At 35.8% G+C, this 19,674-nt stretch overlaps 1 protein-coding gene across 4 annotated transcripts in view; it reads right to left on the reverse strand.

The window, feature by feature from the left end:
- fstl5 (follistatin-like 5) overlaps positions 1–19,674 on the reverse strand; it is a 389,212-nt gene that overhangs the window by 53,942 nt on the left and 315,596 nt on the right. For all 4 annotated transcript variants that reach the window (XM_073921519.1, XM_073921520.1, XM_073921521.1 and 1 more), the window contains 2 exons: positions 17,422–17,583; positions 9,918–10,052 (listed from right to left, as the gene is read on the reverse strand). In XM_073921519.1, the coding sequence (XP_073777620.1) occupies positions 9,918–10,052; positions 17,422–17,583 (297 nt within the window). The remainder of the gene's footprint in view (positions 1–9,917; positions 10,053–17,421; positions 17,584–19,674) is intronic.

Consider the following 19,674-nt stretch of genomic DNA (forward strand, 5'->3'; position numbering starts at 1 on the left):
AAGATACGTATATGGAAATGGACATACTGTGAGCCTCAATACCACAGTTTCCACATTCTCATGTAAATTCCACGAGTGTAAAACCTCGGAGGACAACAAGCCAATCAGATGACAAAACAAACTTTGACAAGACTCAGGCCATGCCATCCTCATTTGCATGTACACCTACTTTAGGTTATTCATCCAGACCTAATGAGAAGCTGACATCAACAAGAGCACACCGACTCATATCCAGCACTGGCATCATAAAAAATCTCTGAAATCATTAATGTTAATGATTAATGTTAATATTAGCCAACGTTCATTTTATTTCGACGTCTTCAAAACAAAATACAGACAGTGCAAATACAACGACAGTGCAAAATACAACAGCATATTCCTCAAAAAAAAAAAAAAAAAAAAACCTGGAAGATAACGTGCTCTCATTGCAGTGCACTTTTACTCAATGGTCCTTTAGGATATGACTTTTTTGGACGTCCCATTTGATGATCTTTAGAGGAGCACAGTTAGGTCAAGACACACCATCTGACCTTTAAATCTGGAGGAGAGAGAAAGACTGGGACCACGATCATTATCTCCCTCTGAGAGCTGTGTGTTTTTCCCTGCTGACCTGTGAAACGCCGCTGACCCCAATCACTGATGGCCGACCACCAACTTCACCTTGTTTTGCCCTTTTGATGTACGATTACTTTTATTATACGCCCTTAAACCCTTTCAGAAGCTGCAATCCCCACTGTACATTCAACCAGCAACACGTGACTTCATGCTATGAGCCCAGGCTTTTACTGTTCACGATCTGTAGCATTGCTTCCATGTAGAGAACAAAGAAAATTGGAACTGAGCATAAATATTTTGTCAACAAAGCCCTTGCATTCCATATATTCAAGTTTGAATATTTCATGGACGCCACTGTAGCTCTTTAATCCTCTATTATAAAATAACTGCTGTTAAAAACTAGTCTAGACCGTCTTCTGCGGTTAAAATCTGGCCCTGAGCAGTGTCTCTTGTTTAAAAACTAGCCTAGAATGCTTTCTACTGTTAAAAACTAACCTAGAGCACCATCATCTGTTAAAATCTAACCTAGAGCGTCTTTTGCTGTTAAAATTTAGCATCGAGCACTGTCTGCTATTACAATTTAGCCTACAGCATATCATCTGCTGTTACAAAGTAGCATCAATGGCTTTCTACTGTTAAAAACTAGCCTAGAGCACAATGTGCTGTTAAAAACCAGCCTTGAGCACCGTCTGCTGGTAAAATGTAGCCTAATGCACCAATTGTAGTTAAAAACTAGCCTACAGCGTTTCATCTGCTGTTAAACCCAGGATAGAGCGCTGTCTGCTGTTAAAAACAAACCTAGAGCCCCATCTTCAGTCAAAAACTAGCCTAGAGCACAATGTGCTACTAAAAACCAGCACTGTCTGCTGTTAAAAACTAGCATAGAGTGCTGTCTGATGTTAAAAAATAGCCTAGAGTGTCTTGTTAAAAACTAGCCTAGAGCGTGTTTTGCTGTTAAAAACTAGCCCAGAGCACCTTCTGCTGTAAAAACTAACCAAGAGCATCTTCTACTGTTAAAAACTAGCACAGAGTGATCTACTTTTAAAAACTAGCATAGAGCACCTTCTGCCGTTAAAAACTAGCTTAGAATGCATCATTTGCTGTTATAAACTAGCCTACAGTGCATTATTTGCAGTTAGAAACTAACCTAGAGTGCCATCTGTTGTTAAAAACTAGCATTGAGTGCTTTTTGCTGTTAAAAACAAGCTTAGAGCGCATCATTTGCTCCTAAAAACTAGCCTAGAGCACAAGCTGCTGTTAAAAACTAGCTTAGAGCTCTTGATTTGCTGTTAAAAACTAGCCTTCAGTGCATTATTTGCTGTTAAAAACTAGTCTAGTGCCATCTGCTGCTAAAAATAACATAGAGCCCCATCTGCTGTTAAAAACTAGCTTAAAGTGGATCATTTGCTCTTAAAAACTAGCAAACAGCACGTTATTTGCTGTTAAAACAATCCCAGAGCACCATCTGCTGTTAAAGACTAGCCTAGAGCGCCTTCCTGCTGTTAAAGACTAGCATAGAGTACGTTGTTGCTGTCAAAAACTAACCTAGAGCGTTGTCTGCTGTTAAAAAACTAGCCTAGAGGACCGTCTGCTGTGAAAAGCTAGCCTTGAGCGCCTTCTTGCTGTTAAAACTAGCCTAGAGCGCCTTCTTGCTGTGAAAAACTAGTCTAGAGAGCCATCGTATAAACATTGTATAATAACACACAATAAACATACAATATACAAAGTTTGTTTTTGAGAAATTAAAGCACCGATCCACTGGTTAATCCAAACCTTCAATCACATCATCTGTCGAGACAAAGTCACGCAATCTTTTTGTTGCGCATCAACCTGTTAATTTGATAAATCTGTTTTCATGGTACTTCACTGGACACATTTTTTATGTGCATCTTCCCATTTGCATCCAACATTTTTTAATGTAATATCGCAAAACGCATGGATGAGATCATAACTAATGGTGATTTCAAGTAGATCTCATATATTATATAGAGAACATTTTTCATACGAGTTACTCAGCAACAAGGACAAATTCATTACCCACCACTGAAGCGGCATGTTAAAGGCTCACTGATATCAATAAAAAGTGATTTTGAATGTAGTTGGAAATGTATTTGCCGGGCTGCTGCGCTCCGTGGAGGCAGGGAGCCGTGTATCATCCCAGGCTTATGAGTTCAGACCTGCCGTTCCAGGACTAATGTTAGAGGAAATCCCAGCTGACAGTGCAGGATTGTTCCTCTCATTCACAATGAAAGCAATAGCACAGACTATCAAATCCAAGCATTTAACCTGCTTTCAAAACAAAAGACGAAGCAGAACTGCTCTTGACACTCACTAATGTATTAAAAGAACAGTTCACTCAAATGAAACGATTTGCTCATCTTTGTTTATCAAAACCTGTATGATTTTCTTTCTTTTTTTTAATCATGCCCTTTCTATGGAATTATTCTGTAATAAACAGGGGCTAAAACATTTAGGTATGCGACAGCAGTATAAAGTAACCATTATGTTGTACATTTTATTGCTGTTTGTGAATGTAAAAGATTGTTAAACATTAAGTTTTTAAAAATCTAAATGCATGATAAATGAAGTTGCTGTCTCAAATGCCTAGTTCAGACTTCGTGATTTTAGCCCCGATTTTGGCTCGCCGACAAGTTTTGAAAAATCGCCAACAAATGCCTGAAATCACAGGCAAATCGCTGCTCGTGCACGTGACAATCACAGTATGAACTATTAAAGACGCGATCTGAGAGAATCGCAGATGAGTCGCTGATACCTGTGAGATATTTGGCGTGCTAAATATCTGGAGCTGTCGGCAATTTAAATCATGCAGTGTGAATTGAGTTTTGACTCAAAATAACATCGGCGATCGCCTACAGCCAATGAGAGAGCAGCATTCACTTGTGTGTGCGTGTGTGTATACCTGCAGGCCAGCGGGAGGCTGGGGGAGAAGTTAAAAGCGCTCATTTTCGGTTTATTTGGAAAAACAGAAAGAAATTAGTTTATTATCAACGTTGAGGAGAAATGGCTAATTCCCTTTAAACCCAGGTGAGCAAATATGTACATTTTCTACCCCATTAAAGGCTTCTTTCTCATTATGTAGTTAATAACAAAAGATATACTACGTGTTTTTGGCTGTGAGAAGTAGTTTGGACGAACTTGTCGGCGATTCTTCCTGTAGTAAAGTCGTGCAATGTGAAAGTCCGCGTCGCCAATCCATCTTGCAGTGTAAACAAAGCAGCGACGAAACGCAAGCCCAGATAGTCATGCAGTGTGAAAACATCTGTGACACGACGACTTTGAAAATCATGCAGTCTGAACTCGACATAAGATGAAAAATAATGCTGAACTGCCTGAAGCCAAAGAAATCTGTGATTCCAGTTAAAGCTGTGGTGAAATTCAGTTTTTTCTTTTTGAGAAATTGATTCTGCATTTGTTTTGAGAATTTGTAAATCCACATTTTCTCCTGAATTGATACTGAGTTAAGTTTCAACAGCCTATGGTGCTGTATATGCTTTACAAACAGCTGCAATTTGCTTGCATCCATTTTCATATAAATGCCATGAGAACCTAAAATAATAATTAATATTGTCAGGAAAGGTTTTAGCGAATTACAAGAGTGTTCATTGTGAGCTGTTTTTGCATTTATATCATGACATTAAAACTATGAAGAACACATAAGCATTCTTCCTCGTGAGCATAGCAATGTCTGCTGTTAAAAACTAGTCCAGAGCAACGTCTGCTCTTAAAAACTAGTCTAGAGTACTGCCTGCTGCTAAAAACCAACCTAGAGCATTGCCTGCTGTCACAAACTAGTCTAGATGGTCAGTCTACTGCTAAAAACTAGCCGAGAGTGCCCATCTGCTGTGACAATCAAGAATAGAGTGCCAAATGTTGTTAAAAAATTAGACTAAAGTGCTGTCTGCTGTGAAAAACTACCCTAGAGCACCGTCAGCTGTTTAAAACTATCCTAGAGCACTGTCTACTCTTTAAAACTATTCTAGAGTGCCATCAGCTGTTAAATTAGCCTAGAGCGCCGCCTGCTGATAAAAACTAGCCTAGAGCACCATCAGCTGTTTAAAACTAGCCTAGAGCACCATCTACTATTAAAAACTATTCTACAGTGTCATCAGCTGTTAAAATTAGCCTAGAGTGCCACCTGCTGTTAAAAACTAGCCTAGAGCACTGTCTGCTGTTAAAAACTAGTCTAGAATGCCATCAGCTGTTAAAAACTAGCCTAGAGCACCGTCAGCTGTAAAAAACTAGCCTAGAGCACTGTAAGCTGTTAAAAACTAGCCTAGAGCACCGTCAGCTGTAAAAAACTAGCCTAGAGCACTGTCAGTTGTTAAAAAACAGCCTAGAGCACCGTCAGCTATTAAAAACAAGCCTAGAGCACCATCATCTGTTAAAAACTAGCCTTCAGCACCAACCGCTGTTAAAAAACTAGCCTAGAGTGTTGTCAGCTACCAAAAACTAGCCTAGAGCATGGTTAGCTGTTAAAAAGTCTGGAGTGTGGTTTGTTGTTAAAAACTAGAATAGAGCGCCACCTGCCGTTAAAAAACGATTCTGTAGAGTGCTGTCAGGTGTATAAAATTAGCCTAGAGTGCTTTCTGCTGGTAAAAAGTAGCCTAGAGCATTAACTACTGCTAAAAACTAGCCCTATTAAAAACCAAGTTTATTTTTGAAGAAGTATTGCATTTTGAAAACCTTTAAAAATTGATTTAGAATCAATTTCTCAAACTATTTTTTGTTTTTGTTTTCAATTTCTCAAACTATTTTACTCTAGCTCTAACCCCAGTCTTCTCAGACAAAGCAAAGTAAGTTTTGTTTCAAATTGGCCTTGATTGGCTGACCAAGGTCAACCTCTGCTTTGACCTTCAAACTGTTTAGCTGTATGAATGGAGTTTAATTTGAAATGTTTGATTTCGACAATTACAACACAATTATTATTGTTCATATCACTGTGTTAAAAGTGCTGAAACAAATAGCTGAAATATAGTGTTGGGTGTTTGACCAATCACAACAGACTGGCCAATCATCTGACCAATCAGAGTAGAGCAGACTCTTGGACGTGAGAGATTTATAAAGCCTAACTATTTCAGACACTCAAAGAATAGAGCTGAAGCTGCAGTGGATATTATGAGAAAATTAAAGTGTCTTTGACCTTGGATCAATGTAAACCTATTGTAGAAGACCTCCAAAACAAAATGAGAATCCTTTAAAATAGCATATTAGGGGAACTTTAATGTATTGTAAAAGTGGTCCAAATTACTCGCAAAAGCCATATAAATTTTTATTTACCAGGGCAATGTTGATGCCCTAGATCTCCTTGGTAAATTCTTGGATTGAACTGAATTGATTATTTTCTATTTAAACAGGGTCTTTTTTTAATGAACCAGGCTTTGGATTGAGCACGCAAATAAATTAGCAATTCAGTTTTATGTCAACTCATTGAAATTGTCAACTTGACTTAACAAACTACTACTAATATTATCATTATAATTTTATATTAGAATCTTTGATATTTTATTTAAAAATAAAGCTGAAATAAAATATAATGATTATACAAAAACTAATTAAAAATGTGCAAATTAGAAATGTTACTTTGGGTAATTGAATTAAATAAGAACTACAGTGATGAAAATATTTATTCGTATTATAATACTATTGATGTGATATCGTGTGATATTATTTGATATTATTACAACATATCCTTTAAAGCAGTGGTTCTCAAAGTGGGGGTCGGGACGCCCTGAGGGGTCGTGGGACAATGACAAGGGGTCGCTTGGTTATTTCCAAAACTCAAATAAACTTTATTAAACTATCTGAATTACCATATTTTATTCATAAGCCACAGAAGATAGTTAATCATTGCTTTAAAGAAACAACAACAAGCAAATAAAAATCAGACATCAGCCTTTCATTTTTATATTAAAATATAATTAAATTCATAAATGACTGAAATAAAAATGAAATATGAAATGAAATAAAAAATAATAAGGTAAAAGACTCATGTTTTTTGTGTCTGCAACATTTATATATTTACAGTATAATCACCTCGAAAAATGGGGCTCATGAGTCACTGACATTGTTATTTTGGGGATCGCGAGCTGAAAAGTTTGGGAACCCCTGCTATAAAGTATAAGACTCAGGGCTTCAAGGTGGCGCAGTGGGCGGCATAACCGCCTCACAGCAAGAAGGTCGCTACATCGAGCCTTGGCTGGGTCCGGAGTTTGTATGTTCTCCCTGTGTTCGAGTGGGTTTCCTCTGGGTGCTCCGGTTTCCTCCACAGTCCTAAGGCATGCGCTATAGGTGAATTGAGTAAGCTAAATTGTGCTTGGTGTATGTGTGTGAAGGATTGTGTATGGATGTTTCCCAGTAATAGGTTGCAGCTGGAAGAGCATCAACTGCATAAAACATATGCTGGATAAATTGGTGGTTCATTCCACGGTGGCAACGCCAAATTAATCAAGGGACTAAGCCGAAAAGAAAATGAATGAATGGATGTTATAGGCTCATTTTAAACTAATTCTAATAGGTTTTTTCATAATTATTATTATAATTATATGTTCACAAAGTGAGTCACATGCTCTATAAAATCTACTCACAAAATGTTAAAACAGCAGTTACAATATCATAACAATACAATAAGGTAAAATGATAAATATTGCACACCTTTAACACAGAGGTCATGCTTAAGGAGCTAAACAGAGCCAGAGTGAGCTGATCTACAGCCAGTGTTAATCCGACAGCTGGAGCAGTTCATATGTCAGAGCACAGATCAAAGGGTCTGCATAAACTGACTCCAGATCAGTGCACTGAGCAGCAGTGAATCTGAGAAAACAGATCATCCTTTATGTATGCAGTGAAAACACAGAGAGCCAAGGACCTGTGAGGAAAATCTGTCCTTCTGTTTGCATGGTGCACAGCTCGGTCACGTCTCACCAAACTACAATATCCAGACCTCTGAACTCTGTCTGAGGGCTACATTTCCCAAAACGTCCACAAAACTATTGAAGAAAATATGACCAATGACTGTGAGGTGACCTGTTCTCCTGCACACTTCACTGCTCGCAACTCATGTAGGTAATTGTGCTCAAACTTTTAAGAGAGCACTTGAATACACATATTTATTCTGGACTTCTGGTTACTGTGTGTGTTTGTATAGTTTAATTTTTTTAACTGCTCACATTTCTTTCAACTTTAAAATAAAAATGTTTTTATATAGAACTTTTGGATAAACATCTTTAGACAACACAATACCACAACTTTTGCACTAAAAATAAACCAAAAAAAAAAAAATTGCCAATTATAATTGATTGCACAATTGAAGTAAGTATATTACAAAATTTTAAGTGTCAATTAATGACATTGTATTTTTGACCAATCAAACACACTTCTGTAACACTTATGAATGCAGCAGTCAATCAGATGCGTTCATGACTGGGCAACTGGGGTGGTGGTTCCCATTTTTAAGAAAGGGGACCGGAGCTCCATCTACAGGGGGAAACACACTCCTCAACCTTCCAGTGAAAGTCTATGCCAAGGTACTGTAAAGGAGGATCCAGCCAATGGTTAAACCTATGATCCAGGAGGAACAATGCGGTTTTCATCCAGGCTGTGGTACACTGGACCAGCTCTATACCCTCAAAAGGGTGCTCGTAATAAAGAAATGGCATGTATTAGAAAAGATTGTCAAAAATGTAAAAACAAACTCTAGAGCAGGCATGTCCAAACTCGATCCTGGAGGGGCGGTGTCTTGCAAAGTTTAGTTCCAACCCCTATCAGACACACTAAACATCTAAAACATCCTTGCAGGTGTGCTGAGGCAAGTTGGAGCTAAAATCTACAGGATATCAGCCCATTGGAAACCCCTGCTCCAGAGAGTCTGTAAAAACAATGGGCTCTGTTTTAACGATCTAGGCACAAAGTCTAAAGCACATGGCACAAAAGCATTAAGGGTGTGTTTGAACACACTTTTGCTATTTTAAGGGCAGAAAAATACGCTCTATGCCCCAGTGCATAGGCTAACAGGGTTGTGCCTATTCTCTTAATAAGTTATGGGTGTGTTTTGAGCATACCGTGCAATAAACCAATCAGAGTCTCATCTTATATTCCCTTTAAAAGTCAGTTGCATCACTCCATGGCACATTTGCTATTTACATGGTGGACTTTGTAAGTGGAAAAACTGAAGCAAGACAACAAGTTAAACAGACCGTCTGCAGCATGAGGATAAAGAACAAGCCTCCTCCATTCAGCCTCTTTCTCTTTACTTTTACTCTTTACTCTTTCAGTTCTGTAGAGTAAGGGAACAGTGTTGTACGCACTCCACTTTAGACACCAGTTAGCCTAAATATTGAACTTTGTTTGTTAAGCACAAAGATTTGTTTCTAAACTGTTTCTAAATTCAGTTTTAATTTCCAGCAAATGAATAAATAAACAATAATAATAACTGAGTTTTATCCAAACAGACTTCTTATTGCCTCATACTGTGATGCATACATCTTCAAAACCTGACAGACAGACAAATCTAAACTTATTTTCATTAAAACAAATATAAAAATGCATAAATAATAGTGCTACTACTAATAATATAACACTAATGCAAATTGACTAAAAAAAGGACCTGGATAGGACTTTAGACCAGGTTTTAGAATATGTCAATGTCGTGGTCTATTTCAGTTCCTCAAATGATCAACACGCCAACAACACACCTTAATACACCTTCTTTTCAGACCAGCACACTCATGAGTCCACAATGTGGTGCAAATTAATTTGCGATTGAAACAACTTAGCGCAAAACATGAAAATTACCATTGCGATGGTCTGAAAATTGCAACAAATCAAGCCATACACGTCTTGCACCTTATTGCGCCAGGTGTTTGATAGAGCCAAATAACTGTAAGCACACGTATCCCAGGGCACATATTTTTTGGTTCTCAAATATGTAGCCCTGGGAATGTATTTCCAATGAAACAAGATGGTTTAAAATACAGTATATAATGATCTATTGACTGAAATAATTAGTTATGTTTTAATATTTGGAATTAAAGAAAACAGATACAGCTAATAATAAAATTCTAAAAAAATCCAAAGGGAATAAAGTCTGACATGCCTTTATAAGGATTTTTTCTCTCTTTCTACAATGGAATACACAGTGCTATAAAATGGCTTACGGACATGAAATATCCGGCCACCGGGACTCATCTTCCATTATTTCATCTTCTTCAGCTTCTATTATTATCTAAAGGAACCTGGCGTTTATGAACTATTAATGTTCAGGCTGATAAATCATGCAACGAAACAGGGAAAGTGAAGCTCTACCGTGAGGGCAGAGAGGTCGTCACATCATGACTTATACATACATGTTTTGCGAGCCGAGTCCTCCACGAATAAAGAAGAGATGTCCTCATCCACGCCGGCCTCATTGCGGGCGATGCAGGTATAAGCACCGGTGTCCTCAAAGTGGACGTTACTGATGTGAACCTCGCTCCCGTTTGCTGAAACACACAGAAATGCACAAAAAAAAAAATACATTAATAAGATTGACTTAAACAGGATTTTCATTTTGAACAATAAATCCTGAGAATTCTGCATTGGTAACATTTCATGCCATCAGTTGCAGACACTTAAAGGGACAGTTCATCCAAAAACAAAAATGTACTCATTATTTATTATCCCTCTATTTGATTTAAACCTGTTTGGTAACCTTTATTTTGATGGTCCATTTGAGTATTAGACTGTCTGCTTAATATCTGTTGATACTGCTGCTAAACAGACATTTAACTGACTATAAGAAACTTTGCAGGTATATGTCAACTTACACTAGCCCCAACCTAACAGTCTACTTATAATATCATGAGAATTAGTTGGCATGTAGATGCAATGTAAAATCAATGTAGATGCAACTTAAATTCAACAAACGGACCATCAAAATAAAGTGTGACCACCTGTTTTAGTTTCATTCTTCTGTTGAAAACACAGGAATATTTAAAAAAATGTCAAAAAATATATATAGATATATATACAGTACCTGACACAAGTCTTGTTGCCTATCCAAGTTTTAGGAACAATAAATAATAACTTGACTTGTAGTTAATAATTTGGTATCAATAGTGGCTTATATGAAAGGCAAAGGCCTCTAGATTATGCTTATTTTACTCAAATGAAATATGATCATGCCTTGATTTTCAATGTTAATTATTTTTAAAATTAATAAGGTGTATGACTCCCATGACTCCCATCTCTGCAATGACTCAAATCACTTATTAATAAAGTCATCTGGAATGGCAAAGAAAGCGTTCTTGCAGGACTCCCAGAGTTCCTCAAGATTCTTTGGATTCATCTTCAATGCCTCCTCCATCTTACCCCATACATGCTCATTAATGTTCATTTCTGGTGACTGGGCTGGCCAGTACTGAAGCACCTTGACCTTCATTGCTTTCAGGAACTTTGATGTGGAGGCTGAAGTATGAAGAGCGCTATCCTGCTGAAGAATTTGCCCTCTCCTGTGGTTTGTAATGTAATGGGCAGCACAAATGTATTGATACCTCAGGCTGTTAATGTTGCCATCCACTCTACAGATCTCTTGCACGCCCCATACTGAATGTAATCCCAAACCATGATTTTTCCTTCACCAAACTTGACTGATTTCCATAAAACTTTTGGCACCATGTGGGTTCCAGTAGGTCTTCTGCAGTGTTTGTGATAATTGGGATACAGTTCAACAGATGATTCATTGGAAAAATAAACCTTCTGCCACTTTTCCATATGATCAACAAGAAGACGACGACTTTTGTCAGGTAGTGTATATGCTAAAGCACATATTTTCTGTGTTGGACAAAACAGCTATTTGTTTTACTTTATTTTTGACTTTTAAACATCCCATATATTCCACCAAATAATCACATAACCTCTGTGCCAAGAACAATGTTTCAATTCTGACCGACTATAAATGAAAACGTAGAACATTACACAGATAATTAGCCAATAAAGCAGCCTTCGCTGAAACGCACACACACACACACACACACACACACACACACACACACACACACACACACACACACACACACACACACACACACACACACACACACACACACACACACACACACACACACACACACACACACACACACACACACACACACACACACACACACAAAAAAAAGACTGAAGTAAACTTTTCAGCTCCTGTAAATCACTCATGACAGAAAAGACTCCATTTCTGTAAGTTCTTCTAATGGGATCGTGTCTGATAACGGTGAAACATTTATAGCGTTCTCAAGTTGTCATGTTAGCTTTAGTCTGAACAGCGAAGTTCGGAGGAACGTTTGTTGATGAGAGGCCCCACAGGGGGGATTGTGGGATTGAGGAAAGATCTAGATCTAGATCATGACAAACACGTCAATCACTGCTACAGTGCAACCGGCAGGCATCTCCACTATATAAAGCTTCTGCAGATTGACAAGATCAACGTCTGCTTGGGTAAAGATGTAAGTTTTTCAGTGTGAAATCAGATGCTGTGAAGACTTTTATCCAGAACAGAGAACTGTACTGATGTTAGAGTTGGGAATCCCATTCATTCACATTTAGAACAGATTCAGTATTAGAAAATGGTTATTAATATTAGTAAATGTCTTTTTTATTGGCCATCTTTCAATTGTTTACAATGCTTATAATACACACTGTTCAATTGTCATTATTTAATAATAGAATATAAAGCATACCTTCCAACACTACCGTTTTTCCCGGGAGTGCCTCGTATTTCACACCCTCCCCCGCTTCTCAGTTTTTTGGTACAGTCCGGTTAACTTTTTAGTTCAGTCGCCATGCACACCGAACCCAACGCGCAACCATCTTCACACCCACTCCCCGCTCTTCTGTTTGCGCGCATCCCCCCCTCACTTCATTTCGCGCACGACCCCGGATAAAATCTCTCAGATTTTATGATCCGACTGTTGGCAGGATATAAAGATAAAATATAACCACATTTGATTTTTTGTTTTTAAACATAAAACATCATTCAAGTTTGGGGTTAGTGTCTTTTTAAAAGATTTTCAAATGAAAATAAAATTGTGAAAATGTATTTCTATTTAAATTAATTCCGTCTATTATGTTTTAAAATGTAATTTGTTCTTGCGAGTAAAGTTTTTTTTAAATAGATTTTTTGACATGATTTCCAATGATGAAAGTTTTCAGTTTCACAGGATCCTTAAAAAAATCCTTCAACATTCTGATTTGATGCTTGAAATTTATTGTTTTAAACAATATATATAAACATATATATATATATATATATATATATATATATATATATATATATATATATATATATATATATATATATATATATATATAATTTTTTTTGTTAATACACTTAATAATATTATGAAAACTGACATATTTGTTTAGATGCAAATTCATTTGAGTCAGAATTATTAGCCCCCCTGAATTATTAGACCCCCTTTTTATTTTTTCCCCAATTTCTGTTTAACAGAGAGAATATTTTGTCAATACATTTCTAAATATAATCATTTTAATAACACATTACTAATAACTGATTCATTTTATCTTTGCTATGATGACAGTAAATAATATTTTTCTAGACACTTCTATACAGATTAAAGGTACATTTTAAGGCTTCACTAGGTTAATAAGTTTAACTAGGTGAGTTAGGGTAATTAGACAAGACATGCTTTGAAAACACTATCATCAGACATGCTGTGAAAATTGTCTTGCTCTGTTACGCATCAATTGGTAAATATTAAAAAAAAATCAAAAGGGGGCTAATAATTCTTCAACTTCAACTGTATACGTGTATAAATTATTTATTCCTTTAAAATATGTATTTTTTCTTTGTTCATTTATTTTATTTTCAGCTTAGTCCCTTTATTAATCTGGGGTCACCACAGCAGATATTACGGATACATACTACAGACAATTTAGCTTACCCTATTCACCTATAGCGCATGTCTTTGGACTTGTGGGGGAAACCGGAGCACCCAGAGGAGACCCACGCAAACACGGGGAGAACATGCAAACTCCACACAAATGCCAACTAAGCAAGCTGAGGCTTGAACCAGCAACCATTTTGCTGTGAGGAGATCGTGCTATCCACTGCATCACCGTGACGCCCTGTTTTTTTCTTAACTGATTTAATTGTCTCATTATTTCTCAGTATATTTATAATTTACCACTCAAATATCTACTTTTTAATAACTAAATAGCCTTTAATGTAGCTGTTAAGCATTTAAAGGACCCAAAATGGGTTTCAGTTGTTTCTGGGTTTCAACTAAGAATACCAAGAGCAGTTTATGAGCACTGCTTATTCATATTTAAACAAAGATTGCATGGGGTCTTGTACACCAATATTTGCACCTGAGATTTCATTATGGAGATAAAGGTTAAGTAATTTTTGCTAATATTATTTGTTATTGATTCCTTATTGAGCATTGAGAGAAGTATATAGAGCATTTAGAGAAATTATAGAAATAACAGTATTTTAACATCTGAGATTTCATTATAGAGATAAAGGTAAAGTAGTTTTTGAAAGTATTATTTGCTAATGTTTTTTATAGAACATTTATAAAAAAATATATAGAGATTTTTTTTACAAAGATAGCATCATTTTTTCAATAATAATATTTGGTAATCATTTCTTATAGAGCATTTGAACCTGGAAACCATGATAACAGTAGAATGTAACACAATCAGTCATAGTAAAAGCTTGTATCCTCTAAGGTAAAGTGTGCAATGAAGGTGTCTTCACGCCATGCTGAAATTACCGTAATTATAAGATTCCAGCAAGTAAAAAGCTTCCACGTCCTAGCAGAGCTCATAATTACAATTTACAAACCGGGAATTTACAATCCTCCGACTTGTGACCTTTGCAGGCTGATTTAGGTGTTAATAACATTGCTAAAGAAATGCATAATCTTGAATCCAAAAATGTGCACACCTCTGAAGAGAAAGTCAAATCTTGTCATGTTTGAAATTATGATAATTACGGTAAGTCAATAAATGCAGTGTTTGTGTCTGTGCCATTAGCAGCATTAGTGTTCAGTTCAAGTTTATTTGTATAGCGCTTTTCACAATAATTGCTTTAAAGCAGTTTTATAAAAGGTGCACATTATAGCATTACAATCAAATTTGGAAAAGTGAAGGTTATTAATTACCATAACTTTATTACTTACAAAACATTTTAACTAATTATTTAGTAACCAATAGCTTTTAACAGTTAAAGATGCTATATGTAAGCTATATGTAATACCATAATATGTTTGCAGATATTTAAGAAACATCAGGGCTCGAAATTAACTTTTTATTTGGTAGCACCGGTGCTCCCAACTTTGAATATTTCAGAGCACCAGAAAAAATTTATGAGCACCCATCAAAAATGAATGCAACAACTATCTAACTAATGCTGTGATGACATAATATTTGTGCAACAATTCAAAAATGAATGTCTAATAATTGTAAGATATTAATGATGACGATGATGTCAATAATACTAACAATGAATTACATTTATCCTTATTATGCTGCCTTGAATATGCTTGACTGTGAGTTATCTGCTATAAATTCTGCTATAATAGTCTGTTACTTTATGATAAATAAATTTATGGTTTGCATCAAACACAAACAAAGCATTGCAGTAAGAAATATTTATTTTGTACTATTGCTTTAATATGCATGTCAATTTAATAAATAATATTTCTGCTACTAAACAAACTTAAGATTATACTAAATCATTCAATTCAAGGCTGAAAGTCGCAAAACAGTCATCAGTAACTAAATAGAAAAATAATATTCATTTCAAGAAAAAGCGGACAAAAGAAAGGAAGAAAAGTCTCACTTTAAAAAGTTTTGGTTTCAGTTTGTGTCATTTTAATGCTCAGTCTCGTTATGCGCTGATTTTCATTTTTCTGTGTTTGTGGAAAGCAGATAAGTCAGTCGACCCAATATATGAGCAGGCAGAGCAGGATTCTCCCAATGACTGGCGCAATACCGTTTTTTGTTACAAGCAGCATCAGTTTAAAATTAGTAAAGGCGAGCTTCTTTGGCGATGGTGTTTACAGTGTTAGATTTTACATTTAGTGGACATTTGTGCAGAACGTGAGATTCTGTGTACTTTTCACTCCTTAGCCATTTGCATTACCTGCGGTCACAAAAGCTCCCTGTCATCTGACAGCGGAAAGCCTTGAGTGATTGACAGCTAATATGAACCAATATAGCGGCAGGGAAGAGCGATTCAGCATATTTTTAGAAGAAAAGTAACTATTATATGCTCCCAAATACATTATGAGGTCGCAGAGCTAAAATTTCGGTCGCAATTTTAAGCCCTGAACATGCTAAATGAACCTATGTGCTTACCTGAAAAACAATGCTAAGGTCAGATATTCTACTTTCAAAATGTGAGTTACGTGCGGGAACATCTGTCTTTGTTTTAGTCCCTTTAATCCACCCACTGCCAAATTAGCCAATCATATTTCAGCACCCAAAGTTGCCTTGGTGGAAAACAGCGTTCAGTCAGGAATGCTCTTAAAGTGTTTGTCCGTAAAAATGAAACTCCACAGGTTTTACAAATGTAAACATTAGGTGAGCAGGTTACATTGTAACCCCGTGTCCTAACAACACACTACATGATGAGATTTGCAGTGATAAGCAATTTGGCTGTTTACACCAGTCGAAACACATCAGGAATTTAAATAGAGCCATTCAGAAGCACAAAATAGTGCACTTACTGCACTCCAACAAAATAGTATGATTTATAATATAATTAAAACATAATAAACCTCTTTAACATTATTAAATGTAGATGCTGAATCTGACATCAACACTAATATGTTGGTCTCATCAATCTGGCAACCTGCGCTTGCGTGTGTTTTGAACCAGGCCTGCAAAACCTAGTTCAACCTCTGGGTGTCAAACTAACATACTGCACCTTTGAAGTTATTATACATAAACTAAGGCTGCACAATATATTTCAATCATAATCAAATCTGCACAGGATCTGCAATATCATGTTGTAATTAACAAAACTTGACTTTATCCAATAGGCAGGGCCAGATGGAATCAGTGGATGTTTTTTGCTTTTTCTGCGGAGATTTTTTGTAAAAATCAGCAGATTTCTGCGGAATTATTTTGGGAGTATCCAGCGGAGTATCATAACTAAAACCTTAGTATATGAAATAAAAAGTAATAAATTACTGAATAAAAACAGAATAAATTTTGATTTACACATTTACTCAAGTTAATAAACAGAATTAATGATGGGCTAAAAATCTGCAGAAATCTGCGGCAAATCTGCGTAATTCTGCGCGCGCAGATTCCGTGTGGGCATATCAATAGGCTCATTTTTATGTGTTTTTAAGCCCTGTAAATGTAAGATTTCAAGCAAAGTCAAACCATTTGGGCACAAGACAAAATTATTGTTTAATATTTATACAATAAAGAATATACAGTGGTAATTCATATTTGAATATTGCATTTCTGAACCTCAATGCTGTTAGACTCCATCGGAAACTGATGTTGTTATATTTTGCTTTATTGTTTTCATGTGTGCTTTATTTTATTTGGTATAGTTTTGTATAATTGTGTATATTTTATGCAGATGCACTTCTCTAAAATTAGGAAGACTTTCCAAATAGAGTTACTCATGTCATCTTGTGACATTATATTCAAATCGCAAAATGTATCACAGAAAAAAAATATTGTAATATCAGTTTTTCCAGTATCGTTCAGCCCTAATATAAACATAGTTAAACCTGCAGTTATATCGTATATACTGTAGTTGATGTATATGTGTACATGTTCAATGAAGTGTATTTTTATATATAGTGTCGTCAGGTGATGTGTTTGTACCTTGAAGTGTGAGCTGTTTGGAGAGTTTAGTGGTGATGTCCATGCCGTTCTTCAGCCAGGACAGCTGTGGGTCAGGGATGCCCTCTGCATAGCACCGCAGACTGGCTGTGACGCCCGGCTCACGTGCCTGGCTCTCTGGGTACACTCGGATAACAGGAGGGACTGTCAGAACAACAGAGAAAAAAAGGGTGAATGAACACTTGAACTCCAGAGTTGGTCATTTTTTATTTTCTTTTGTAATTCATTAACTTTGTTGAAATAAAACCGACATCTAAAATAACATTTTCCCCCCCTATATATGTGTATATTTCTTTCTAACATAGTTTTTATTCAAATTACAAAACAGAAAAGAGCTATGAGCATTTCTACCTTTAATAACAGATAAAAAGTTGAAATTATTCACACTCCAGTGATTTTTTTCTTCTTCAAATAATTCTCAAATGATGTTTAACAGAGCAAGGATTTTTATTTTTTTTTTTTTACAATATTTCCTATAACATTTTTTTCTACTGGAGGAAGTCTTATTTGTTTTTTTATGTTAGAATAAAAGCAGTTTTTAATAATAATAATAAAAAATCAAGGTCAATATTATTAGCCCTCTTAAGCAATTTTTTTGATTGTCTACAGAACAAACCACTGTTATAAAAGGACTTGTCTAATTACTCTACCTAACCTAATTAACCCAATTAACCTAGTTAAGCCTTTAAAAGTCAATTTAAGCTGAATACTAGTGTCTTGAAAAAAAAAAAACTTCTTTCTGTTAAACAGAAGAAAAAAAAACCTAATTCTAAGCTAATAATTTAGGAGGGCTAATAATTCTGACTTCAACTGCACCACAGTGGTCAAAATGACCTTATGAATTTCAGTGTCAGCCACTTTTCCCCGTGACTTTGAATATGCGTGCCTCTGTTGCCTAGCAACTTCCTGCTAACATAATCATACATTACCTTCATCAAAACATTACCTTTCTTCAAATATGTCTTTTAAAACAGCATATTGACTGCTGTGAAAAAGCCTTCTTCGCTGCTTGTAAAAGTGAAAATGAAAGTGAGGAATGAACCTTCAAGAGGGGTCTAGTAGCCTAACTAAATATTTATATACTGTATTACCAAAAAGGTGGTATTATTTGTATAATAATGTTATTAAATATGATCAAATACATTCAAAGCTTAATTTTAAAATTTCAATAAAAGCTTTGAATGTAGAATAATTCAACGTCTTATATGAGAATGGCCAGAACTACTAATATACAGGGTTCATATACATCTTTAGTTCTAGAATTCCATGAGTTTTCCATGATTTTTTCAAGACTTTCAAGTCAATTTTCATGACCTAATGTTCCATGCAATGTCTACATATGCATGATAAAAGAAAAACAATGCATGTTAAAATTTATTGCAGCATATGGTAAAACACGCAACAATCAGTTTAGTTTCAATTTGCTTTAGATCAGGGGTCACCAAGACGGTGCCCGTGGGCACCAGGTAGCCCGCCAGGTTCACATGAGTTGCCCGCAGGCCTGTTCTAGAAAATAGCTCACCATAGCACCACATATGAGTAAGCTGCATCTAATATTTTTATAGGTAGTCTTTTTTAATCACACTTGCATTGGTGTAAATTTGAAAATTACTTTAAGTTATATACTAAAAAAACTTTAAAAACTATTTCAGACAAATGAAGTGTTGCATATTGATATTTATCTACCTTGTTAAATCATTGTTGACAACTACTGTGAGAAATCATTAACATGATCAATGTCTTTACAAAGATGAATATTATTAATTATTAATAATAACATATAATTAAAAGTAAATTAAGAAAAATGTGTTATTTATTAACTGGTAGCCCGTCATATTAATCGGTACCCAAGAAGTAGCTCTCAGTTTCCAAAAGGTTGGTGACCCCTGCTTTAGATAATGCGTGAAAGTATGCAATTGGCCAAGGACAGAAAAGAAGTAAATAACCTGCAGTATATTCAAGGTTACAGACAGTTTTCCATGACTTTTCGAAAACTTTTCCAGGCCTGAAAAATGCCACGTCAAAATTCCATGACTTTTCAAGGTTTTCCATGACCGTATGAACCAAATTCCAGTTATTCTAGTAGTAGCATCATGTACTGTATGCTTAGAATCAGTATAAATTGAGTACCCAGTAACAACAGAGACCCTAAATATTACTGAAGAAAAAGTATAAAGACTTCAGTTTTACTCAAGTCAGAGTACAAAACTTGATCTGTGAAGTGCAAAATAAAAA

The sequence above is a fragment of the Danio rerio genome, chromosome 14, assembly GCF_049306965.1.
Source record: "Danio rerio strain Tuebingen ecotype United States chromosome 14, GRCz12tu, whole genome shotgun sequence".
Classification (NCBI taxonomy): domain Eukaryota; kingdom Metazoa; phylum Chordata; class Actinopteri; order Cypriniformes; family Danionidae; genus Danio; species Danio rerio.